This window comes from Cyprinus carpio, chromosome B18 (genome assembly GCF_018340385.1).
Source record: "Cyprinus carpio isolate SPL01 chromosome B18, ASM1834038v1, whole genome shotgun sequence".
NCBI lineage: Eukaryota > Metazoa > Chordata > Actinopteri > Cypriniformes > Cyprinidae > Cyprinus > Cyprinus carpio.
Window position 1 is genome coordinate 23,399,542 of NC_056614.1, and position 26,963 is coordinate 23,426,504.

Sequence of the window (26,963 nt, forward strand, 5' to 3'; positions counted from 1 at the left end):
CATCATGCTGTAGTATTTAATTTAATTTCATTTATTTTTGTTTACACTGATAAAAAATTATTTTGTGGTGAAGTAAATACTATAGAAAATAAATGTAATTTCTACATTAAATTATTTAGTTCAGGCAAGAATTTAAAAAAAAGAAAATTCAATATTAGGCATAGTACTCAATTTAAGCTTATAATTTGAAGTTTGAACTTATAAGTATATTTTACTTGGAATTGTTTGTTATTTTTTCAAAGAGTGTTTAAGTAAACATCAAAGTCACAACCAATCATGCACTTGGGCATGAATAATTAATACTTTTTTGTTGTTGTTTTTTGTTTTTTCTCCTTTTTTTCCAGATGTATTTACACTGTTTTATGGTTGCTTTTGTTGTAAGGTTAAGTAATTTGCTGTTTTGGGACATTTGGAGTTCATTTTCTACTCAAAATGACCCATTCATACCTGATTGTTACAGTCACTGTGTATCATGTGCCAAGTATTGAGGTCTCTACATGTGTTCATTCAGTACTGAGTAAACATATTACCTTAAAAAGAATAATGAGCTGTCTACTTTCTTACATACATGATTGTGAGTGAACCACATGCTTTATTGGCATTTTTTTCAGTGCTATGTTGTTTGAGTAAAGTTTACAAATCATGACTGAGTGAAATGTACATAGGCTACTTGAATATTGCAGGATAAACTTAAATAATGAAGTAGAAATTACTTATCAAACTCTAACTGGCCACGTTAAATTTATTTGTTTAATTATTTGCTAATTTTACCTAACTTAGTTAAGTGATTTTATGTAATTCCATGCTTTAAAAAAATATACTTAAAAATATTTGCACAAAAACGTGCAAAATAAAAATTTAATTTTAAATGAAATTTTAAAAAAGTTTTTTTTTTTTTTTTTTTTTTTTTTTGTAGTTTATTGTTTACGTGGGCAGTGCACATTAATAAACATGGCTGTAAATGTGCCAGAATTAGCCAAAGACCCTTGACAGAATGCTCAAAAGTGACCCTAAAAACAAGACTGAACATCTTGGATACATATTACAACCAACAAAGAAGAAGAGATCAAAAGAAAGCAAAAAAAAAATTAAAATGATTGCGCATCAAAATCAAACTAAAACACAATAAGTTCTGATAACTGTTGTTATGTTTAAATGTCTATTTTTCACTTTTAAAAAAATCATTAAAAGACAATAATATTTTGATTGTTTTTTTATATATGGCCTATGTATTTAAATTTTTAATTTTTTTAAATAAATGTTTATTTTTGTGTTTACACCATAGACTGTATAAAAACAAAGGATGGCGAGTAAATTGAATAAAAGTTAAACTTTAAAAAAAAAGTTACAGTAACTGCATACCACATTACTGGCCCGTAAATATTGATTCATAACAGCTGTGACTATATTTTTACAAAACCTGGGAAAAATACAATTTTATAGGCTTTGATTTTTGTGTATATTTTTCTTAAAATAAGTTAAATTATAATATGCTTATTTTTATACAAATCATTTAACATATATAATGTTAATACAACATTATAATGTTAATAAATATAGTGGAGGATATATTAATTTTATATTTTATAATAAGGAATGATATGCAGCGCTTCCGTTTGATCGCCCAGGCGCGTTCACACACACACACACACACACACACACCATATGCGCGTTCGCGTCTGCTGGTCAGCCATTTTGACTGGAGAAACAATGTCAAAATCTTTTTCTGCTCACAGTTTAAAGCTCTGAGGGGCCAGTGCTGAAGCAGGGCTGCTGAAGGAGGGAGGATATCGGGGGATGTATGGATGCAGGACGATGCCTCGCCAATCAAACCTCACATTTCCCCTCTGACAGACTACAGGACGGTTCCGATCACAGACTGCTGTTTGTCTGACATCTCCAAGTGTTACTGGTAAATTCACAGCAGTTTATTTGTTTATAGTAATGCTATTTATCGCTGTATCAATGCGTATATATTCTGGTCGATCGTCTCTTATGAACACAGCGTTTATGGCCTGCATATGGGCTCACGTGACATTAAATATAACATTACCATGATTATGTTAAACACAAATGCCTTTCACCTTGAAGTGTGTGTGTGTTCATTTACAGTTTTAATTTACTCCGATATTAGATAAGACGTAATATTGCGCTATTTGGGCTCCGGAGTATGTTTGCTTTCGTTTATGCAAACAAGCTTGATACGATTTGAAGGCGCTTGGCAGTGGAGGCATTTATAATGCTTTGTCACATCCAGTAAGCTGGCATGCAAATTCCCAGCGTTCTGATTGGTGTGTGGAGTCTCGCCTCTGCGTTCTGATTGGTGGATCGCGGACAGTGACATTGCGCGAGGCCGCGGTGTGTCTGTCTGACATTGATCTGGAACGAGGGGTTTGATTTCGCTTTGTTATCATTAAAACGTTTCGTTTGTAATTTAGTGGAATATAACGTGGGAATGAGAAGAACTGTACAGTCTTCAGATTGTAACAGAATGTCTGTAGTCCTGTCACACACTTCAGTCTGTCTGTCTGTCATCTCTGTCTACCTTGAAATATGTGATATATAGTGGAGAAAAAAATGGAGATTTCAATAATGCATATAATTTTTTTATACTTATGCTCAGCTCTGAGTGTCTGCTCAGTCTCTGTGAGTGTTTTCTATACAAGTGTGTGTGTGTGTGTGTGTGTGTTGTAATAGAGTTGGTGCAGTAATGGTCTGTGACACTGTTAGATGTAGTTTAGTCTGGCAGCTGACCTCATATCCGCTGATTAATCCCATTAAAAGACTAAAAGTAACATGCTTTCAGTGTGTGTGTGTGTGTGTGTGTGTGTGTGTGTGTGTGTGAGTGTGTGTGTGTGTGTGTGTGTGTGTGTGTGTGTGTGAACACCTTCATGTGTGTTTGAACAAGAGCTTATTCAGCCCGACTGTTAGTCGCATTACAGAAGCGTGATGTGGCTTAATTGAAGTGTGCATGGCATGCTTTCCTCAGCTCTCATCTGATGGACTGTACGTCTCACTGGTCTTAGTCATGTCTTGATGACTTGTCTTTGTCCCTACAGGTGCCTGTGTTGTAACGTGAGGCAGCCTTGTGGCTGGACGGGTTATATGACCACTGACCACTCAGTCTAGTAAGCCAATGTGTGTAAACTGGTCTCTGCATCCCAACTAAGGACACACACCATCTAACTAAAGGTAATTTACTGCATAACATTCTCTGCAGGTGAATTATAAACAACACCACCATTATTATCACGACTTATGAATTTTACACATAACACCGCCCTGCATCATGTCTGCTGAATGAAATCCAATACTTGTTTCTTACTAATTTTAAGCTGCTGATTAAAAGCATGTCAGGCTTTCTCATAAAATATGATGCAATTTGTAACATTTTTGTTATCGACAGCCATTTGCCAGGTGAAGAAGTGTAGTTGTATTATCCTTTAACTAGCCCCAAAGACATCTTAGTCTGAGCCAGTTTAGAATTATTTGTTCAATTTCTGAGCCCATTTTCACATGTATGAATAATTCTGCAGACATTTTTTTAAGCCTAATCCTTATTTCAGGGTTAAAATGATGGCCAGTGACAAGAAAATGCAAACATGGCCCAGATGTTTTCTGCTGCAAACAGCAATGGAAAATGACAGATTTTAATATTTTCCACTCTTTTGCAGTTCAATTATACATTTTAAATAATTGCTTTGTCATTAAATCCGCAACCTTTGAGAACTAAAACCTTTTTTTATATATATTTAAAATTTGAAAACTCTTCTGTTATCATGTGAAACTCAAATTATGCAATATTAGGCCTTAGACAGTTTTGTTCATGATGCAGGGATACTCCTAAAACATCAACATCAGTATTGAAATACAATGACGATCAAACCCAAAGTCAAACAGTCGTGGCCAAAAGTTTTGAGAATTACATAAATATTGGAAATTGGAAAAGTTGCTGCTGAAGTTTTTATGATAGCAATTTGAATAAACTCCAGAATGTTATGAAGAGTGATCAGATGAATTGCATAGTCCTTCTTTGCCATGAAAATTAACTTAATCCTAAAAAAAAACCTTTCCACTTCATTTCATTGCTGTCATTAAAGGACCTGCTGAGATCATTTCAGTAATCATCTTGTTAACTCAGGTGAGAATGTTGACGAGCACAAGGCTGGAGATCATTATGTCAGGCTGATTGGGTTAGAATGGCAGACTTGACATGTTAAAAGGAGGGTGATGCTTGAAATCATTGTTCTTCCATTGTTAACCATGGTGACCTGCAAAGAAACGCGTTCAGCCATCATTGCGTTGCATAAAAATGGCTTCATAGGCAAGGATATTGTGGCTACTAAGATTGCACCTAAATCAACAATTTATAGGTTCATCAAGAACTTCAAGGAAAGAGGTTCAATTCTTGTAAAGAAGGCTTCAGGGCATCCAAGAAAGTCCAGAAAGCGCCAGGATCGTCTCCTAAAGAGGATTCAGCTGCGGGATCGGAGTGCCACCAGTGCAGAGCTTGCTCAGGAATGGCAGCAGGCAGGTGTGAGCGCATCTGCACGCACAGTGAGGCGAAGACTTTTGGAAGATGGCCTGGTGTCAAGAAGGGCAGCAAAGAAGCCACTTCTCTCCAAAAAAAATATCAGGGACAGATTGATCTTCTGCAGAAAGTATAGTGAATGGACTGCTGAGGACTGGGGCAAAGTCATATTCTCCGATGAAGCCCCTTTCCGATTGTTTGGGGCATCTGGAAAAAGGCTTGTCCCGAGAAGAAAAGGTGAGCGCTACCATCAGTCCTGTGTCATGCCAACAGTAAAGCATCCTGACACCATTCATGTGTGGGGTTGCTTCTCATCCAAGGGAGTGGGCTCACTCACAATTCTGCCCAAAAACACAGCCATGAATAAAGAATGGTACCAAAACACCCTCCAACAGCAACTTCTTCCAACAACCCAACAACAGTTTGGTGAAGAACAATGCATTTTCCAGCACGATGGAGCACCGTGCCATAAGGCAAAAGTGATAACTAAGTGGCTCGGGGACCAGAATGTTGTTGAAATTTTGGGTCCATGGCCTGGAAACTCCCCCAGATCTTAATCCCATTGAGAACTTGTGGTCAATCCTCAAGAGGCGGGTGGACAAACAAAAACCCACTAATTCTGACAAACTCCAAGAAGTTATTATGAAAGAATGGGTTGCTACCAGTTAGGATTTGGCCCAGAAGTTGATTGAGAGCATGCCCAGTCGAACTGCAGAGGTCCTGAAAAAGAAGGGCCAACACTGCAAATACTGACTCTTTGCATAAATGTCATGTAATTGTCGATAAAAGCCTTTGAAATGTATGAAGTGCTTGTAATTATATTTTCAGTACATCACAGAAACAACTGAAACAAAGATCTAAAAGCAGTTTAGCAGCAAACTTTTTGAAAACTAATATTTATGCAAATCAAAATAGATCAGCTACTACACTTACACATACTCCTACGCCATCAATATGTGGTTTGAAGTCCAGGGACAGTCAAACCCAAAGGCAAATGAATTTAGATCAGCTACTAGTCTTTAATTGACTGATGCAGTTGATTCTCATGCTGCTCGTCAGGAGTTTAATTACAGCTGACTTGCGAATGTTTAATGGTTGCTGCATGCTCTGTTTTGAATATGTTTTATTTATACTGTAGGTGTTCATTTTACTGTGCATTATTTATGCATTGATCTCTTCTGGTGCATTATGCATGTTCTGTATCGACGTTTTTGACTAACCAAGAGTGTAGTGAATAAGTGGTGACCGGCAAACCCTGTGAAACACCAGCTTGCTTTGAGTAACTCTCTCTCTCTCTCTCTCTCTCTTTCTGTCTGTCTCAGGCTCTCTCTCTCTTTCGTCTGTAAGCTGCAGTCATGTTCTGGAAGTTCGACCTGCACAACTCCTCTCAGATCGAGAAGCTCTTGGAGAAGGAGGATGTGACTCTACAGGAGCTGCTGGATGAAGATGATGTGCTGCAGGAGTGCAAGGCCCAGAACCAGCGCCTCCTCCTCTTCCTCACTCGGGACAGCAGCATGCTGGAGCTCCTCAACCTCATCACGCACGAGCCCCCTGCTGACCGGGAGGAGAGACTGCGCTACAAGTGAGTGACGAGACTGTCTGGATTATCAGCACTTTCCGAGCAGCACTAAAATAAAATGATTTGAAACTTTGCCTGCGATGGAGCAAAAGTATTGTTCAGTCCAATGAATTGTCCGATATTTGGCCAGTTTGAGATTATTGGACAGGCCGATTAAGTAGCGGACATTTGGCCAATTATAGATTGTGTAGCAGGCTGATTACTCGAACAGATATTTGGCCGTTTTAAATCTATCTAGTTTAATTAATCAGCTGATGGATAGCCATTTTAATATAATAAATGTGTTGAAATATTTATTTATTGATTGATTTATGTTCATTTCAAATTTATAAGATAGTCTGAATATTTAATCAGTATTTGGTCCAGTCTTATTTTTGTATTATTTACATACAAAAAAAATATATTTAGCTATTATTATTATGTTTTCAGTTTCTGTTCATTTTAGTTTAAGTTTTAGTAATTTAGCTTTTTCCTTTTTTAATAGTTTTTATATTTCTTTTTGCTTTTTATTTCATTTATAGCAAGTTTACTTCTACTTAAACTTCTGTTTTTAAATTTTAGTATAAGTTTTTCAGTTGTATTTGTTTTGTTTTATTTCCACTTTATTTCAATTACTTGAAACAATTAATAATATTGTTAGTTAACAATAACAATACTGATTTGGCCCTCTGGGAATCATTAGACAGGCTTATTAAACAATCATAATTTGACCATTAAACAAGGATTTTTGGCCATATTGAGATTATCGTCTTGGCCAGTTATTGCACTTGGATGATAAACAGTAGTGTTAACCCTATTTTGTCCATTCGCAAATTTACAGACAACATTGTCAGTGGATAACACACATTTTCAGTTCCTAAATATCTTTAGTGAATTTTGAGTAAATATAAGATAAATGTAGATGCATTCTTTCATGTTCTGCCATTCAATTTGCATTGTATGCTGAATGTATTTGCGATCTATCAATCGTTCTCTTGTTATATATTGTTCTTTCTCTCTGTCTCTCATGCAGGTATGCTAATGTAGCATGTGAGCTGTTGACATGCGATGTGTCCCTCATCAATGATAAAGTTGGTGGAGATGAGTCTCTGATGAACACACTCTATAGTTTCCTAGAGCAGAAGTCAGCGCTGAATCCTCTATTGGCTTCCTTCTTCAGTAAGGCCTTCGGCAACCTCATCACCCGCAAGACAGAGCAGGTGCACAAACGTGTCTCTCTTTCCTCGTTTGAAAATCTGCGTTTCTGTTAATTTTCATTCAGCATTTTGCTCTGTTGTATTATTTATCAGGTTATTGGTTTCCTAAAGAACAAGGAGGATTTCATAGGGCAGGTGTTGAAGCACTTGGACACGTCGGCCATGATGGATCTGGTGCTGCGTCTCATTAGCAGCGTGGAGCCCGTGTGTCTCAGACAGGAAGTGCTTACTGTGAGTGCACACGACCTGCTGATTCATTATATAGTGGACTTTCTGGCTCTGAAAAAATAAACTCTCTTACACTTATTCTGATGAAACAACATAAACTACTAAGTCATTAAAACTTTCAGCACATCTCAGAAGATGTAATAAATTTAACAGCATACTCTTTTGGAAATCAGTGTTGCAATTCTTAGTCTTAATTTAATAGCGTTTTATACATCCTAAATAGACACTTTTAAATAATCCTTTATTATACACTTTTTTTTATATACCATTTAAAAAAATAGATTTCTGTAAGATTATTTTTGAAAGAAGCCTTTTATGCTTATAAAGGCTGCATTTATTTGATTGGAAAATACAATAAAAACTGTAATACTGTGAAATGTTATTACAATTTAAAATAATTGTTTTCTGTTATAATGTAATTTATTCCTGTGATGCAAAGCTGAATTTTCAGCATCATTACACCATTCTTCAGTGTCACATGATCCTTCAGAAATCATTCTATAATATGCCAATTTACTGATCAGCAAGAAACAGTTATTATTATCAATTTTGTGCAAAACAGTTCAAAACAGTTGTGCTGCTTCATATTTTTGTGGAAACCATGATACGCTTTATTTTTTCATGATTCTTTCATGATTACAAAGTTCAAAAGAACAGCATTTATTAAAAGAAAACTTGTATTTTTTTTTTCTGGCTTCAAACTTTTAATGGTAGTGTACATAATATTTAAAGACTTGTTTAACTCATTAATTAGTAGAATAACTCATATTTTAAACATATTTATGCTGAATTTATATTTAAACTGTGGGATGGGGGAAAACAATGCAATCTGTACACAGAAGCCATTAGATGAATGCATGGTGAAAAGTTTCCAAGACCATTTTAAGGTAACCTTAATGAAAAAACGAAAGATTTTAAATCTCTGTATTGAGTAAAAATCAACCCCTGGGATGCTCCAAACTAAAGAAATGCCTGTGTCTCTGTGTATTTTGTTTTGATGTTTCATGTCCTCTGTTGTCAGTGGCTGAATGAAGAGAGGCTGATCCAGAGACTCATTGAGCTGATACACCCTCACAGCGACGGACAGAACAGACACTCCTGCAAAAAAAAAAATTAATCAAACAACAAAAATATATAACACAAAATATCAAATAAAAACCATAAAATATTAAGTATCTTTCAAATATATAACAGTAAATATGAATGAAGATCTATAAATGTGTTTGTGTTCACAGACGCAGTCGAACGCATCTCAGACGCTGTGTGACATCATCCGTCTGAGCAGAGATCAGGCCAGTCTGCTCCAGGAGACGTCAGAGACCACCGACCCTCTGCTCACAACACTAGAGCTGTGAGTGTGTGTGTGTGTGTGTGTGTCGTCTCTTTCACTGCAAACTGTGCTTGGTCACGTTTCATGTCAGCTAGACGGTGTCTTGATGTCTAAGTGGGTGGTTGTCTGTCAGAATCAGCAGCATAGTGGACCAGACTTTATCTAGGAATAGTTCAGAAACTTTTCATACAAAAATGAAAATGATCTGATGTGGATGAGTTTGTTTCTTCATTGGAACAGATTTGGAAAAATGTAGCATTACATCGCTTGCTCACCAATGGATCCTCTGCAGTGAATGGGTGCCGTCAGAATGAGAGTCCAAACAGCTGCTAAAAACATCACCGTAATCCACACGACTAGTCAAAATTTACCAACATATTTTTTAGACATGTTTTGGACTGTTTTCACTTGTAAACTGTGCTTGTTTTGTGCATATTTTTCTCCTGATTCCTGAATTCTCCTGAAGAAAACCATATTATGGATAGAGGAAAGTGATGGTTTGAAGTTAAAAACATCTACAAACACAGCTTTTCACTTTCTAAAATGTTAATTGATGGACTGGAGTGGTGTGGATTATTGTAATATTTTTATCAGCTGTTTGGACTCTCATTCTGACGGCACCCATTCACTGCAGAGCATCCATTGGTGAGCAGGTGATGGAAATCTAAATCTCGCTGCTATGCGTGTGTGTTTCAGACAGCAGAATGTTGAGGCCCTATTGAAGAACATGTTTGAAGGGGAAAAGAGTGAAGTGTGCATTGTCAATGGAACTCAAGTTTTACTCGCACTGTTGGAAACTCGTAGACCAGGGTGAGTAACACAAACACAAGACATATTTCATCTCACATTCACTGTTACTAAAGCGTAACATGTGTGCCTGTGCGTAACAGTGTTGAGCAGGTGATTGACCCGTGCTCTCAGGGATTGGAAAAGTCTTACACTGTAAACAACAGTATTTTAATGGGCATCCAACCACATCTAAAGCACTTCCACCACCTTCTGTTGAACCCACCCAAGGTCGGTCTGTTCCTGCAGTTTTATCACAAGTCTTAAACAAAACAAAATCACTGGAAGATGTCATATTGAGGATGTTTCGACTCTGTGTGCTCAGAAATGTGTGATGTTGACCACGATGGGCGTCCTGGAGGAGCCGTTTGGCAACGCGCGACTGCATGCATCCAGACTGATGGCTGCTCTTCTGTACACCAGAGCTCCCAGAATCCACCTCGAGCTCTGCCAGCTGAACATGATCAACCTGCTGCTGGTATCAGTCATTCTTACTCTAGTCAACAAACAAATAAAATGTTTTCTTTCTTAGGTCCTATCATTTTTTTTATTTTTATTTAAAATGTTACACTTTTTCATCTTTCTGGATATTTAGACTCTTCAGACAGTATTTTCAGGATAGTTTTATTAGTTTCATTTTTGTAAGAAATTATTTTATTTATATATTTAAATTATTATTTTTTTATTTTTAAAGAAATAAGACTTTTATTCAGCACAGACGTTTTAAATTAATCAAAAGTGACAGTGAAGATATTTGTTACAAAATTTACAAATGATTTCAAATAATTGTTGTTCTTTTGATCTTTCTGTTTATCAGACAAGAGAAAAAAACTATCATGTTTTTTTTCCAAAACTGTTTTCAACATTGATAATAATGTTTCTAGAGCATCAAATCAGCATATTAGAATGATTTCTGAAGGATCATGTGACACTGAAGACTGGAGTAATGATGCTGAAAATTCAGCTTTGATCACAGGAATAAATTATATACAACATTTTTTATTTAAAAAAAAAATTACTGTATTTTTGGTCAAACAAGCATGGCCTTGATGCTTTTTCTTAAATGCTCTTTCTTACTCTTTCTCAATTACTCTCTATAGGATTTGTTTTTCAAATTCTCCTGGAATAACTTCCTACACATCCAAGTAGAGCATTGTGTCTCTGCCATCCTTAACCAGACGACACCGAACGGGAAAACACACGACAGTCCAGATCAGATTCAGCTGGAAACACAAGACACACAGAACTCAGAAAAAACTGACATGTTCACATGCTGTGACATGATAAAGCATGTAAGTATGACCCTCACTTACATTTTTTTCACATTTACTGTACATTTTTGGCTTGGAGTTTCACTTCTATACAAGTTATTCCATTTGTTCTGCCCATGGCATTAATTGTAGCACTTTATTTTACAGTCCTGTTCCTCATGTACATACTATGTACTTATTTTAGTAATTACAATAACTATGTAATAACTAGGTACTAACCCTGAACCTACCCCTAAACCTAACCCTACCCCATGTAGTTACCTTGTATTACCAGAACTTTCTTAGATAAATACACTGTAAGTACACTATAAGTACATATAAGTACACATACTGTAAAATAAAGTGCAACCGCATTAATTGTCAGAAATGAAAATGCATCTTGTGAAATCTGTGTACGTCATTGTGATATGATTGTGTGTGTGTGCAGCTGCTGAAGGACTGCAGGCTGGTTCAGAGGATTTTGGATGCTTGGGAGGAAAATGACAAAACACAGTAAGGACTAATTTAAATATACGTGAGCTGTGTCAATACGTCAGTATGCTGGTTGAGTATTTGTATATTATATTAGATAGTAATAAAAGCATCTGTCCGTGTGTGTATGTAATAGGGAAGCTGGAGGCATGAGAAAAGGCTATATGGGTCATTTGACCAGGATTGCCAACACAGTGGTGCAGAATGCAGAGAGAGAACAGGAACAGACCCAAATCGCACAGCTAATAAAAGGTAGCTGACTCACACACTGCGAGTGGTTTTGGGTGGATTTGTGTGTGATTGACACATTATATGCTTATACACATTCCTTATCTTCAAATATTTGGTATGTTTGTGTATGACAGAGCTACCAGAGGACTATAAAGCACGCTGGGAGCAGTTTGTGAATGAAACGCTAACAGAAACTAACAAGAAGAACACAGCAGACCTGGTGAGCTTTCACACAAAGACGATCACAGGGAGTATTTTACATCAAAAATTACAAATCACCTTTAATAAGCATCTTGCTCTTAACACAGGTGTTCTCAGATTATCAGATCCAGCAAATGACGGCCAACTTTGTTGATCAGTTTGGACTGAATGACGATGAATTTGGAGACCATGACGGCAGAATCAGGTGATTCCCTGTACAAAGGTTTAGATTTAGAGATTTGAGTATTAAATTAATCAGTAGTTAAATAAATAATTGTTAATTATTAAAATATAACATTCAATTAGATTTAGCATTTATTTCTACCATACTTGCTCAACGACTCTCAAACGATTCGCTCAACGAATAATTTTTCCAAACACCACTTTTGTGTGACGCTAATCTGCGGTGATTGGTCCGCATCATGACTGTAATGCTTGATAAAGCAGCGTTTTTGAGCGCAGTGCTGCTTTGTGTACAGCATTACCGGGGAAACCACTATTTTACCGATCCAAAAGCGGCACCTAGTGGCAAAGAATGATTTTGCATTTTGTTTCAGACCAACAGAAAGGACTAACTAGTGTGCGGGCAATATGCTAATGTTTCATGTTGACATCAACATGAAACGGCTTGGGATTCGTTTTCAAAACAACTCGTTTCAATGATTCAGAGTCGACTCTTTCTTTTGAGAGACAATAACTTTATACACAGTGCACTTATAGATTTAAAACTTTACCAGATGTTTTCATTCACTTAGAGCTGTGTTACACACTGCATGAAAGGTAATTTTCAGAAATCCATAATAGGGGCACTTTAAATTATTGTTTACCTACAGTAAATTTACCATAATTAGAAAAGAAAAGTTTCTTACATTTGGTGCTTCATACAAACATGCAGTTACACGATGTCCAGCAATTTAATTTAATTTAATTTTATAATTATTAGGGCTGGGCGATATATTGCATGCGATTGTCACGCGCATTTCGTCAGTAAAGCCGGTTCCCTGATTACTGCTAAATCGCCATTTAATAGACAGGGCCGTAGATCACTGACAAGCTACGCAATATCGCGTTCATTATCAAAGGCGATTCATCTTCGTAGCTTGTCAGTGATCTACGGCTCTATATATTAAATGCCGCTCCATTTGAAAGCAGGTGATGGCGATTTAGCGCTAATCAGGGAACCGGCTTTACTGACGAAATGCGCGTGACAATCATATGCGATATATATCGCCCATCCCTAATAATTATGTTTATTGATACAGGTTTATATTTGATTACGTTTCTGTGTCTGTTTTTCGTGCAGCGCCACGTTCGATCGAATCACAGAGATCAAATTTAACCTGGTGGATGAGGGGGTGAGTATTACCTAATGCTAATTCTTTATTATTTGTTCTATATTCTTATTAAGTTTAAGTTTATTAAGTTTTTTCCCCCCATTCTGGGTTATAATATCATCCTTTCCATGTTTTTGTTTGTTTTCTTCTTATTTACACTCGTTTAGCTTCCTTTCTCACTCTAGCTAACCCTTCCTGTTTTTTCTCATCTCTCAGGCGAGCTCTGCCATCTTTGAGACTCGCACAAAGGAGAGAATCCGGCCTTTTGATGATGCTGAGGAGGAGGAAGATATTTGGGAGGATAAAGAAATCAACTATGCAACACAAGTGAAAGCCAGAAGCAGGTTCATAAAGCACACACACATGTTGACACACAAAACAGCCATTGCTCTGACTGCTGTTCGTCTTCGTTAGGTTTGGACTGGTGACAAACGCTCAGAAGAGCGAGGCGGATGGTGGCTCTCGCAGACGTCTGGGGTCACCTGACATGGAGTGGTTCCCAGAGACCAAACAAACTCAAGAAAATACCAAGAACCAGGAAATGGACAAGCAGTCCAGCGATCCGCAAAGTACGTTCACAGCTCACGCAATCTGGATCTAGACAGCTGATCCAATATAATAACTGAATGGAAAGATGATTATCACCCATCAGGTCCTGGATGGATAGCGAGTTTTGAAGACGACTTCAGCTGTCGGGATTTCACGAGTATCGCGATGGATACGGGCTCCAGTGTGTGGGGGAGCTCTACTGCCCAGCTCAGTGAGACGGAGGAGAAGGGATGGGCGACTTTCACGGACTTCCAGCCCTTCTGCTGGTGAGAGAGGGACTGTGCTTGACTCGATATTGTGTATTAATGTCATGTAGACACTGTGCTAAACATTCTCATGCTCTGCAGTTCAGATGCAGGACCCAGATGCAGTTCACCTGTGGACTCGGAAAATCCAAACAAACCGAGCCAAAATGAAGAAAGTAAGTCGCTTACCTGCTTATACCATATATATACACACACACACACACACACACACACACACACACACACACACACATATATATATATATATATATATATATATATATAATTTTTTTCTCTTTATACTAATGCACAACAAATAAACATCCTGGCTTAACTATGTAATGTGGTACCGAACTTTTATAAGCATCTTTCATTTTTGCAAAAACAAAATATTAAAATAATTATAAAATTATGCAATATAAAAACTTCACAAACTCTAAACTCTATCAAAAATATAAAAAACAAATTAAAAATAATATCTATTTAAAAGTTTTTTTAAAATAATAATATTTATAATAAAACTTATAATTAACTTTGAAATACTTAATAATAATAATAATAATAAATATATTTATTGCTAGGTAATTGATACTATTAATTTTTGTTCTATATATACTTAAAAAGGTACATTAATGAATTTATTAAATTGGAATATTACATATTTTTGTTAGTAGTAGTAATGCATTATTTATTATATGTAATAATTTATTTTATATGTATATTTCATTTTAATTGTATCATTATAATTATTAATATTTAAATATTGTTATTAGTATTAATACCACTACTAGTGCCACTACTAATATTAATGAAATAATGTTATTTTATGTAGTTGATGTAATTAATTAGTTTAATTTTCCCATCTAAGTGCTTGTAGTCATTTCTTATGTAAGAATGCAAAATGCTTAGAAATGTTTTGCATTATTATTATTAATTCTTAATAGAAGTAATAATAATAATAATCATTATTATCATTATTTTATAATTAATAAAATATATAATGTTTTAATTTAATACATTTATAAAATATAAATACATTTGATTTAATAAATTAAAGTAAATTTAATAAATAATAAATAAATTAATACATTTTCTCCCTCAAAATGCTGTTAGCCATAAGAATATTAATTTTCTATGCCAGATGCTTATAAAGGTTTGATGTTATTAATTATTATTAGTAGTAGTATAATTAGTAATAATAATTATTATTATTGTTGTTGTTATTAGTATTTACCTTGCATATATTTAACAATAGTAGTAATAGTAATATTTTTATTAGGTATTTACAGTACTTTTGATTGTCATTTGTTCTAAATGCTCTTGAAATGGTATCTTAACATCAGCTCATGTGTCTTGTGTAGTTAAAGGCTCATCAGCGTGTGTGTGGAGTGTGTGTGGGGCGAGGAAGGCTCCGCTGGTGGCGTCCGACAGCAGCTCCAGTGGGTCAGACAGTGAGGAAGAGGAGGACAGAACCAACATCATCACAGAGAGCGTCCCCACAGCCAATACCAAGGACAATGTTAAACTCAGTGTAGATGCAAAACATGAGAAGGCACTCTTCATCAGGTAAAACACGCTAATACACATTAATGCATTACATCTAAGCATTATTACATTGTTTGCAGACAGTTGTTAAAAATTTGCATATTGACAAGACATCTCAGAAAGCGTTATATACACAGTGATGTTCCTTCCACTGTCTTTCAGTGACACTAATGTCAGAGCAACAGGTGGCATGGCAACAGGAAGCATCACTGGTACTCAGTCACCCAAGGAGCAGAAGTGAGTGTTTTTCCACTGAAACTATTGGACTTGTAGTTAAAGTGTCTAAATATAGCTCTGTCTCATTCTGCAGGGGTGACTCCAGTAGTAACTGCCCAATGTAACAGCGTTTCACCCGCCGCTCGCCTCCATCCCCATGACAGCTGTTACTCCACCCATCAAATGTTAAAGGCCGTGGCTTCCTGTTTTCAAACACGTTTCCTCTCCCTCTGGCATTTGCCGTTTCCATCGGTCTGCTGTATAGTTACGTGGGTGTTTTTGGTTTGAGCATAAGCGGTACTCTAGTTGATCTCTGTCTTCCCTAATGAAGACATCTTCACTGTTGGGAACACTGACCTTTGAACCCTGTGAGAGGGGCCCCACTACAGTCTGTGTGTGTGTGTGTGTGTGAGTGTTGTGGAACTAGAATATAATGCACATCCACAGGTGAATTCTCATGTGTGCGTAAATATGCTTGGTACATCTGCAGGTGTGATTTATAGTGTTATTTTTATGTTTCTGAACCAGTATTTTCCACTTAGAACAGGCAAGAAATCAAGTCTGTGTGCATGAGAGAGTGTGTGTGTGTGTGTGTGTGTGTGTGTGTGTGTGTGTGTGTGTGTGTGTTCTGTCTTGATCGATATCTCTGTTTGCTGTAGCCCTTGGGCCCGGTACTGAATACTGATTTGATTTCAGTACGGATTTGTTTGCACTTATGTTTCCACAGCAGTTATGTTTCCAGCTTCACCCGTCATCCACAAAACACACATATATGAGCAAAAATAATTGGGAGCAGGTCTCAATATTTCTGTTTTGTTGTAGGCTGATTTTTATATGAAAGTATGGATGCTTGTTTCTGCCACAGAATAAAAAATAATAAAGGTAATTGCAACTTTTTTCCTCAGAATTGTGAGAAAAAAAGGTTTAGATAAAAAAAGCAAAATATAAAAACACAAAAACAAAATATAAAAAAATAATAACAACAAAAAAAAAACTCACAGTTCTGAGGGAGGAAAAGTCACAATTATGCTGATTTTTTTTTTTTTTTATTCTGTGGAAGAAACAAGCTTCCATATAAAAAGGGATAGTTCACCTAAAAGTAAAGGTTTACTCATCGTGTTGTTCCAAACATGAATGACTTTCTTCTAAAGAACACAAAAGAAGATATTTAATAGAATTCACACTCCTCCCCTTCACACAAAATAAAAACATATTAAAATAAAAACTCAAAATTCAAAAAAAAGACAAAAGAAACAAAAATAAAATTAGTCATTATGCTAAAAAAATGGGCTGAAATATTGTGGAACTGTTGGTGAAAAAGTTCCCTCCATTATAGAATTTAACCTCCATTATGAATTCTGATTTGCATTTATTTAGACTTTAGACTGAGGGTGAGTAAATGATGACACTGTTTAAGTTTTTGAGTGAACTATCCCTTGTAACATGTTTGTGTAAGGCTGTTTGACTCTTCATATTCTTGTGTGTGTGGTTGGTATCAGAATGAACTCAGGTGAACGTGGAGTATCAGAGCGAGTCTGTGTGCAAAAGAAGAACCGAGGGCGCGTGTGCCTTGAAATATCAGAGAATGACACATCAGTGTTTAACACGTGCACATGTATCTTTAATCACATCTTCCTATATCACTGTCAGGTCTTATTAATAATTGTCAATGTGTATTCTTTACGATATGTACACTTAATATTATATTTTTTATGACTAATTACTAGCAAACACTGCAGTGTCCATTTGAATCTAGAGAGATAGCAATAATAGTATGAATAATTTCTTGGGTTTGTTTTCTTTTTTATTAGTAATGTAGCTTTGAAATGTGCACACAGGCACACAAACGGTTTGTGAGAGCGAGTGTGTGTGAATGTTGAAGAGGCTCGGTGTGTTTTCAGTTTGTTTTTGCACTTTTAATAACTTGATTTTGATACCAAATGCAATGGGATGTTAGTGGCGGGACGATAACGAGAGCCCTCGGTCGGAGTTTGGTCTATGTGCATTTTTGAGTTTACAAGTCGTGTGTTGTGTAGTTAAAATTGCAGACGTTTGCATGTGCGAGTGTGTTTGTGAGCGAGACCGGAGAGAAATGTCGACTGATCGGTACCAGGCTCTGTGCTTGAATGTAATTCATATTTATACGTTTGATTTTATTTTCTTTTATTATTTTTGCCAAATATTTTCTTTAATATTCCATCTTTCTCCCGTTATGGATGACAGGGTTCTATTTCTCATTTCTCATCGTTACTTCATTCATATTTGTGGTTAAATTTAATTCAGCACTTCAATACTGCCACTTAGTTGTGGTCTTTACTAGAAAGACAAGGTAAGACACTAATCCCCCTTTATCTCGTCTTCCGCGTACATACAGGTCTGTATTAACCACTTTTTCTGTGTAACAGGCATTTCCTAAGATGTCTAGATGTTTAGTTGATCTGTCAGATACCGTAAACGGGTTTAGCGAGTTTTGCTGCTGTTAATCATTTTTGTCATTTGCTCCGATGCATTAGCAGAACATGAACGAGAAGGGAACTGAGTTTTTATCAAAACTGTGATGTAAGAATTGTGCTAATATAATGTCACAATTTGTGATTCTAATTCTCACATTCTTTTAGTTAGTTTCATATCCCCTTCTTCCACCACACCACCATAAAGATTTTATAGCTGAAAAATTGTGAAAGCCAGGTTTCTGTTGTTGGGTTATTTTCTTTTCAGCTCTTGTATGTATTCATGTACCCAAAAACACAAACGCATACTGTACGTTATGAACTGGTACAATATTTTGTGTTATGTTCTGCCTTGAGCATCTGTCCATGGTGTGAAACTGGAACACAGGTCTGTTGTCATTTAGTCAAATGCCTTTTTAATGTATACTGATGCTGGTGGTTTCTTTTTTCTTTTTTTGGTAAAAATGCAATACTGTACCTGTTATCTGTTGTCAGAGTTAGGCTTTAAAATCAGATATCAAACAAATAAATATTTCAAATGGGTTTGTGTGTCAAATGTGTTAAGCCAAAACACCTTTTTTTCTTTCCAAATTATTCAACTTAAGTTATGTATATGCACAATAATTAACCAGTTAGTACTAAAACATTGGTTCAAGGTCATTTTACAATGTATAGTACATCTGGCTAGAAAGCACTTTCCACAAATGGAGATTGCAGACTAGGAACACAGTCTGCTTTTTTTTTTTTTTTAAAGTGTCAAAATTACAATATAATTGGGTAAACAAAGGTAGGTAACACGTTAGAAAAAGGTCACATTAAATTGTTAGTTACTGCATTAACCTTAACTAACAATGAGCAATGCATTTGTTACAGTGTTTAACATTTGTTAATGGTCATTAACTGTTTATTGTTAATGTTAACACACTTCCATTTAATCATGTTAGGTAAAACTAACTTCATTTACTACTTTTAACCAATACTTCATTAAATATTTTTCATTGTTAGTTCATTGGCTAATGCAGTTAATCTAGTTGTGACCTTATTGTAAATTGTTACCCCAAAGGTACAGCCAATGTATAAATTGTGGGGGGAAAAAATAACTATAAACATGCTAAAATAAACAACTTAATGTGCTTCATGTTAATTTTTATTTAATTTTTAAAAAATTTAATTGCAATGTATTGTTTTTTTACTTTGGCAAACCAAGGCAAGTTTATTTATTATACACATTTATTACACATGAATCATTCAAAGAACGAGACAAAAAAAAAAACTTTAAAATCATTTAAAGATAATTATGAATGTGATCTCAGATCTCAACTATTATATAGCCTTAAGTTTATTGATGACAAAATATATCAACATGTTAAATAAAGTAGGTTCACTTTTTCACAGAAATTATGGATTGCACAACAATAACAAGTATTATTTTGTAAATTGTTGCAAAATGTTTAGCCCTTCAGTGCCTGATTAAAAATGCTAAATTAATATACATTGGTAACACTGTATAATATGGTCTCATCTGTTATTGTATTCGCTAACATTAACAATGAGCAATATATATATATATATATAATTTACAGCATTTTTAATTTAAGTTAATAATTCATGGTTCAGAGTGGATTAACTAACACAACTTTTGATTAAAAAAAATAAATACATTTTGAAACTAACCTATATTAATAAATGATGTGAAAGTATTGTTTATTGTTAATTCATGTTAACTAATTTTAATCAAATGAGGACTTAACTTTATACCTAATGCAATACAATTCATAGATTTTTTCAATGTATTTTAAAATGTCCAAATGCAAGTTTGGGTACACCTCACCTGATGATTTGCCTTATGTCATCATGAACATGAAAACAATAAGGAATGAACAAAACTTGACAGCAAATTCCACCAATCCTGTGTGAAGTGCACTTAAAGTGAAAGTTCCCCTGGAGGCACAAGAGGGCGGTGCCTCCAGTGAAAGGAGGCGGGGCAGCTTGGGTAAGTGGGCGTGACTTTGAGTGTGTAAGAGAGTAAATATTTTTCACTACTGGTGGAACCTGTCCGTCTGCTTCACTGGAGACAAGGAGACGCAGCCTGAAGTGTAGGACACACAAAGAACAGCGGAGAGAACACAAACACATTTACCAGCAAGAAACCAGAAAGAATGCTGGACGGAGCTACAGTCTGGACGTAGACCAGGACTGGACATCATGTAGATGAAAACGATGTTTGTTTACGTGACAGGTGCATCGGTGTGTTTGAGTCTGAATGAGGCATGTGTGTTTCTGAGGACCTTTAATGGGTAGAAGAATCCTGGATATGGGGGGATGTCAGAGTTACAGCAGCTCTGATGAAGAGGATGTCAGCGCTCTGAAGGCAAACTACACCAATGTCAGCCTGTTCAAAGTGTGAGTATATACTGCACCTACACACACTAGATAGGCAGTCAAATAAGGAATGCATACATCAGACAAATGTCTGCTGAAGAGATAAGCACCAGCATATCTTCAGAGAGAGAGAATGTGTGTGAGCATATCAGTAGTTTCAGTTGGGCTTCATGTTGGAAAAAGACTGAAAGGAAACTTCCTCAAGTCCATGTGTGTTTGTGTGTGAAAACATGGACCCTCTGCACAAGGGTTTATGGGTAAACACACCTGCCGCGGCCTGTGTATTTACATAACGCACACCTCTGCATGAGTGCAACTGGTCATTTTGAAACCAACACTTTAATCTTCACATAAGCATTAAACATGAAATAGGCATATGTATTTTCATATGTAATAGTACAGTTACATGGTACTTGCATACCTTGATATTATATACACAAAACCATGGTATGTGCATTATAAATATCATTGTACTTGTAGGTACTTTTGTAGGTCAGTCACTTCTAAATTAGAAATACATGGCTCTTTTACTTGTTAATATTTTAAACTGCTGTATCTAACGTGATCCTTATCTAATAGAATCTAACCTCACATCAAGGAAATACTAACTATAATACTAACCATTCACATTGTTTTTTTGAGTTTCCTATTAAACAAACAAGTTACACAAGTTATTTATGACTACAGCCATAAAATGTGCATTAAAAAATTGGAAAACAACAAACAAAACAATATCAATATCAATACATATATATATATATATATATATATATATATATATATATATATATATATATATATATATATATATATATATTATTATTATTATTATTATTATTATTATTATTATTATTTACTCTTATTTACTTAATACTAGCATCTGTATTTCTTTTTCAAAAACACACAAAAAAAACATTACATCTCCTCAAGTGGCCATTAAAGGCATGGTAAACATAGTATTTCAGCACAGTGATGAGATGTGCTGCAGGTGATGCCTGAGGCATGTTGCTGAAAAAAACTCTCATCAGAGTGGCTGATTTAGATGAAATCATGCGATAATGCAACAGGGTGTGATGAGAATCTCATCAGTTTTAAAAAGGTGATGCATACGTCAGTAGGTAATGAGCAAAAAACTGAACCTCTGTGTGTGCAATAGACATAAATGCAATAACATTTGTACATTGCATAAGTGTGGCATTAGTACCCAGGTGTTTTTGGACAACCATATGTCAGATATTCAACAGCCTGTTTTAATCAGTCAGGTCAAGGCCACTGTCTCAAACCTCCCACCGCACACAAACACACACTATCAGTTATTATTTCAAGGCTGAATTCAGAGGTCTGTTTTCTCTGCGTTCACACACTCAGCGTGCTCCGTCAGGCCAGCATGTGTGTGGTTTTTCTCATTTGCTTAAATGAAAATGACAAACGCTGTCTACAGTAGAAAGCAGCACTCTTTCCAGTAAGAATGTGCTGATTGCTCACTAATGCTGTCGGAAAACACAGCCTCCTTCAGCATATACAGTACCTGACCAGCCCCATGTTCACACATGACAACCTAAACCAAACTAAATCCCTGTGTGTCCTTGTGTAACATCACACTGTGTGTTTGCAAACTGTTTCCTCAACAGCATAACTATTTGAACACAAATTAACTAGCAGACTGTAAAAGAATTTCCCATCGCAAAGCCAGTCAGGCACATACTGCAGCTATATATCAGCACATTTCAAAGAGATTTATGCATTTCCACTCTTCTCCGGCTTGCTTCTTAATCTAGTTGTCAAATAAACCTTGCATTGTATATTACAAATATTGTTGGCTCCTTAATTAATTTCTTTTTTCCTTTTTGGATAAAACTAAATTCATGAATGACTCTCTTTGACCCTCCATTCCTGGTCATATTGTGCTCAAGTGATAAGTGTTTAGTGTAAATTTATGTATAAAAAAAGAGCTTTTATCAAAATGTAATACATTTCTCTGCTGTGGATTCTGATCGAGTATTCTGTTGACTGTGTGTGCTGACAGAAAGAAAAACAGTCAACATATAGTCCCGTCTGCTGAGGTCAAACCTTACCTGAAAGATCACTTCCTGTCCAGACGGATCACTGATCTCGACCTTCTGACCCTCTCTGCCCTGCCGCCCGGCATCGACCAGCAGGAGTGGATAGCAACAAACAGTGAGTATTCAAACACAAACAAAACATAAAAAATTAATGCCAGAAACAACCATATCAAAATTCATTAAAACGAATATTTAAAAAAAGTAAAAAGTAACACACACACACACACACACACACACACGAGTCAAAATGCACATAATGCCAGTTAAACACGCAGTGGTCAAAAAATGATGACACACTCAAAAATGAGTGAGTAATTCAGGGCTGAAACAATACACTAGAGACGGAAACATGTCAAATATTTCTCAACATATCTATATTGTTCAGAAATATGTAAAGGAATGATGGGAATGTGCTGGGCTTGGCTCACATATCTAGACATTTGAATAAAGGCTGGTCTGTAGCTTAACTTGTTCTGACCTGGAACCACCCACTTACAATAAAAAACAAAAAAACTAAATAAAAATACACAACAAAAATAGTATGTACTACAGAGAAAAAACAGTTTGAGACAAAGGCCATTTTTGTTTGCACTATGCATCAGATAGTTAAGGTCTGTGGGTTTGTTCGTCTCTGTGTGTGTAATGTGTGTTAACTCATCTTACCATCTCTTCCAGCGGTGTCGTTTTTCCAGCACACAACCCTCTTCTTCAGCGCTCTGTCTGATTGTTGCTCATTGACCACGTGTCCGGCAGCCAAGAGCTCAAGAAACATGTGAGCAGAACAAACACACTTCATTACAGCTAGATAAAAGAGACTAAATTCACAGCTTGAATACAGGCAAAAAATGTGGCATATGTACACCTTACCAAGCAACAGTTTATTATAGTTAACAATACAATATCACAACATTTTTACAGTAGTAGCTATGTAGTCAATATGGTATTTTGATGAAAACTACACTGTAAGGCAAAGACAGGATTAAATAAACTACGATAAAAAATGTATGAAACACTGAAAGTAAAATATATATATATATATATATATATATATATATATATATATATATATATATATATATATATAGTAGTAGTAATAGTTGTGGTTGTTATAGCTGGTTTATTTTAATATGATTTGCATGGATACAGATATGAATGCAGATATCCACACCCAATGATGACAATCAGCATGTGATTTTAAATAAAATTAATATTTTTTAAAAAAAATCCCAAAACCAGCATTACATAACAAGTAGCTTTGTTGTCACATAACAAACAACAGCAGTGACAGCAAAAACAACATCAATAGTACAAAAATGCAACTGTATAATTAATTCATGCCGCAGCACTATTACAGTAAATATACAGGGGATTATAGTGATAACACAGATCATTATAGTGATTCTACATGTTAATCACAGAATATACAGTAGTCATTTAATAATCATCAGCTACAGAAATAGTACTGTAAACACTAGTGCTGTCAAATGATTAATCGCATCCAAAATAAAAGTTTTTCTTTACATAATTTGTGTGTGTGTGCTGTGTATATTTTTTTATGCATGTATATATTTAAGAAAAATGTTATGTTTATATATTACATATATATAATATAAAATATAAGAATATAAATGTATAATCATGTAAATATTTTCAAAATATATACTGTATGTTTGTGTATTTATATATACGTAATAAATATACCCAGAACACAATCATATATAATGTAAACAACAATTTTTTTTTGGATGTGATTAATCATTTGACAGCACTAGTAAAAACTTATCTAAAATATTTCATGGTTACAATTGCAATTTTTTGTCATTTGTTTGCCTTTTCAGGTTGTATGAATGGACAGACGATCAGGGGAAGAAACTGAAGTGTTCAGCTCCGATCTACATCGACTACGCCTTGTCCTACATTCAGGAGATTCTCACAGATGAGCGGGTGTTTCCCACCAAGGCCGGTATGAGGTTCTCACCATCAGAATTTGCCTTAGTCTAATGAGCTGAAAATGATCCGAACACACAGAAGTGACTGTGTATGTGTGTGTTTAGGTTCAGCGTTCCCTTCTGGATTCATGTTCCTGATACAGAAGATCTTTGTGATGCTCTTCCGCACGCTGGCTCACCTGTTCAGCGTTCACTACCAGGACGCCATCGCCGTGGAGTTACACCCGCAGCTCAACACGCTCTTCACACACTTCATCACCTTCAGCCAGACGTTCAGACTGCTGGAGCCTTCAGAGACGGCGCCGATCGACGAGCTCATCTACGTGCTCACACACTGACACACAAACACACAGAAACACAAGGAACATACATGTGAGGTCTTCACTAAAAAACATAGCATGAGCCTGTGAATTATAAAATTCACAGATGGGACACTCTGTAGCTTTGGCACCTAAAAGACACGTGCAAGTGAAGACCATGAGACTGCAAGTCCACATCAAGTGCACTATTTAGGACAGTTCCTTTTTGATGTTACATAAGAATCCCTTTGATGTTTTGACCCAGTAGAATTAGAATGTGTCAATCAGCTTTAGACTGAGCTCTGATTGGACAGCGCAGACGGCCCTGCCTATAAGCGGTTTTTCAGTGCCAACCATGGACGCGGGTAATTATCTTTTGGCCAGTGGCCACATGGCCTTTCAACAAGATGCAATTCTTAGGAATCTGGGAGCACTGGGAGCTTTCAACTGTACTTTGCAAATTATGGCAGCATTCCCTCTTGGTATGTCTGTCTGCCACACTGAACGAAAAACACTGTTTGGGAGGGACAAAATTATTTTCCAAAAAGATACACTGTCATTCAAAGGTTTGTGGTTTCTATTTCTCCCCCCTGAAAGAAATAACTACTTTTACTCATCAAGGATGCTTTAAATTGACCAGAAGTGATTCAGTAAATACATTTATAATGTTACAAAGGATTTGTTTCAAATACATTTTGTACTTATTCTATTCATCAAAGGCTCCTGAAAAAAAAAAAAAGTATTAAAATTTCCACATAAATATTAAGTAGCACGGTTTTCAACATTGATAATATAATACGGCTGCTGAAACATCAGCTTTGCCTTACAGGAATGACATTTTAAAATATATTAAAATACAAAACGTATATTAAATTGTAATAATATTTCAAAATATTACTTTTTTCATTTAATTTCGATCAAATAAATGCAGCTGTGGTGGGCATAAGAGACTTCTTTCACAAGCATTAGAAATCTTACAGACCTCAAACCTTTGAACTGTGTATTTTTGAATGAATAACAAACACTACATCGCGTCCTAATCAGATGTGACGCAATAATACGACAAAAGAAAATATTTTTTTTCCCTTGTTTTCCCGAGTTTTTATCCAAACCAGTCATGACCGTGACAACGGCATAGGGCCTACGCAGAAATATAAAAATCAACATTTATTGATCACGTGACTCCTATTTCTGTAGCTCCACCCACTGTGAAATCTCATTTGTCTAAAATCCCTCTGCGCACACCTGAATATTAATCAAAATGTCCTGACTGGCCACGTGGCATCTTCGTTTTTTCCATTGAGAACAGACAGGTGAGCGATGAAGTCGCATCCCGTCATGTCTGTTTTAGGGCGTGCTGTAAAAAAGGGAAATGACATTTAAATTTAAAATACCTGGGCCACTGCGTACACCATTACTGAGGTACTATGTCATGGGAAATTGTTCCATATCATTCACAAACGTCATTTCACACACAACATTTTTCTGACTTGAACATAATCACAGTGACTAATTCACACAAAACTCCTTCAGAAAGACACTGTGACAGAATGTGGCCATAATATGCTGTTGATGGTCTTATATGGGTTTAGAGTGTTTGTTCGTGTTCCTGTATGTTGAAAGAGAGAGAAATATGAGGATAAAGAGAGAGATCAGATGTTTCTCCTCGATCCTAAGCATTCATAAATGAACAGCCCCGAGGATATTAGAAATATACACATCAAAACACACAGCGGAGAGCGGTTCCCAGTCAGAACTAGATCCGTTTATATATTCTCTCTCTCTCTCACACACACACACACACACACACACACACACACACACAACTCATTCAGTCATTGTACTGCATCAGTGTATTTATTACTTTGTCTTTTTATCTTGTGCAAAGTAAGAAGGAATGAATTTTGGGATGACAGACCGTTACATTTGTCAAACACAGATAGTATATTAGTATACTTTTATACACTGTATACAACCTAGTATATACTGTATACTGCTTTTAAAAAAATACTGTCATTCAGTAGCCTATGCAAAATGTTTCAAACAGTAGCTAGACTTGTCACGTTTTTAATTCCAGTGAGTGAATAATTAAATAATGAATCTGTTA

At 35.8% G+C, this 26,963-nt stretch overlaps 1 protein-coding gene across 1 annotated transcript; it reads left to right on the forward strand.

The window, feature by feature from the left end:
* The first annotated feature begins 1,644 nt into the window (after positions 1–1,644).
* On the forward strand, positions 1,645–26,963 carry ppp6r2b (protein phosphatase 6, regulatory subunit 2b). The gene is made up of 25 exons (XM_042744462.1): positions 1,645–1,912; positions 3,060–3,192; positions 5,854–6,113; positions 7,123–7,309; positions 7,400–7,537; positions 8,556–8,623; positions 8,772–8,885; positions 9,561–9,674; positions 9,755–9,881; positions 9,976–10,128; positions 10,751–10,942; positions 11,349–11,413; positions 11,529–11,644; positions 11,758–11,843; positions 11,932–12,029; positions 13,128–13,179; positions 13,375–13,502; positions 13,573–13,727; positions 13,811–13,973; positions 14,055–14,128; positions 15,314–15,518; positions 22,572–22,723; positions 23,284–23,380; positions 24,447–24,571; positions 24,663–26,963. Exons 3-25 carry the CDS (start codon positions 5,887–5,889, stop codon positions 24,893–24,895), a joined length of 3,069 nt encoding a protein of 1,022 aa, XP_042600396.1. The 5' UTR covers positions 1,645–1,912; positions 3,060–3,192; positions 5,854–5,886; the 3' UTR covers positions 24,896–26,963.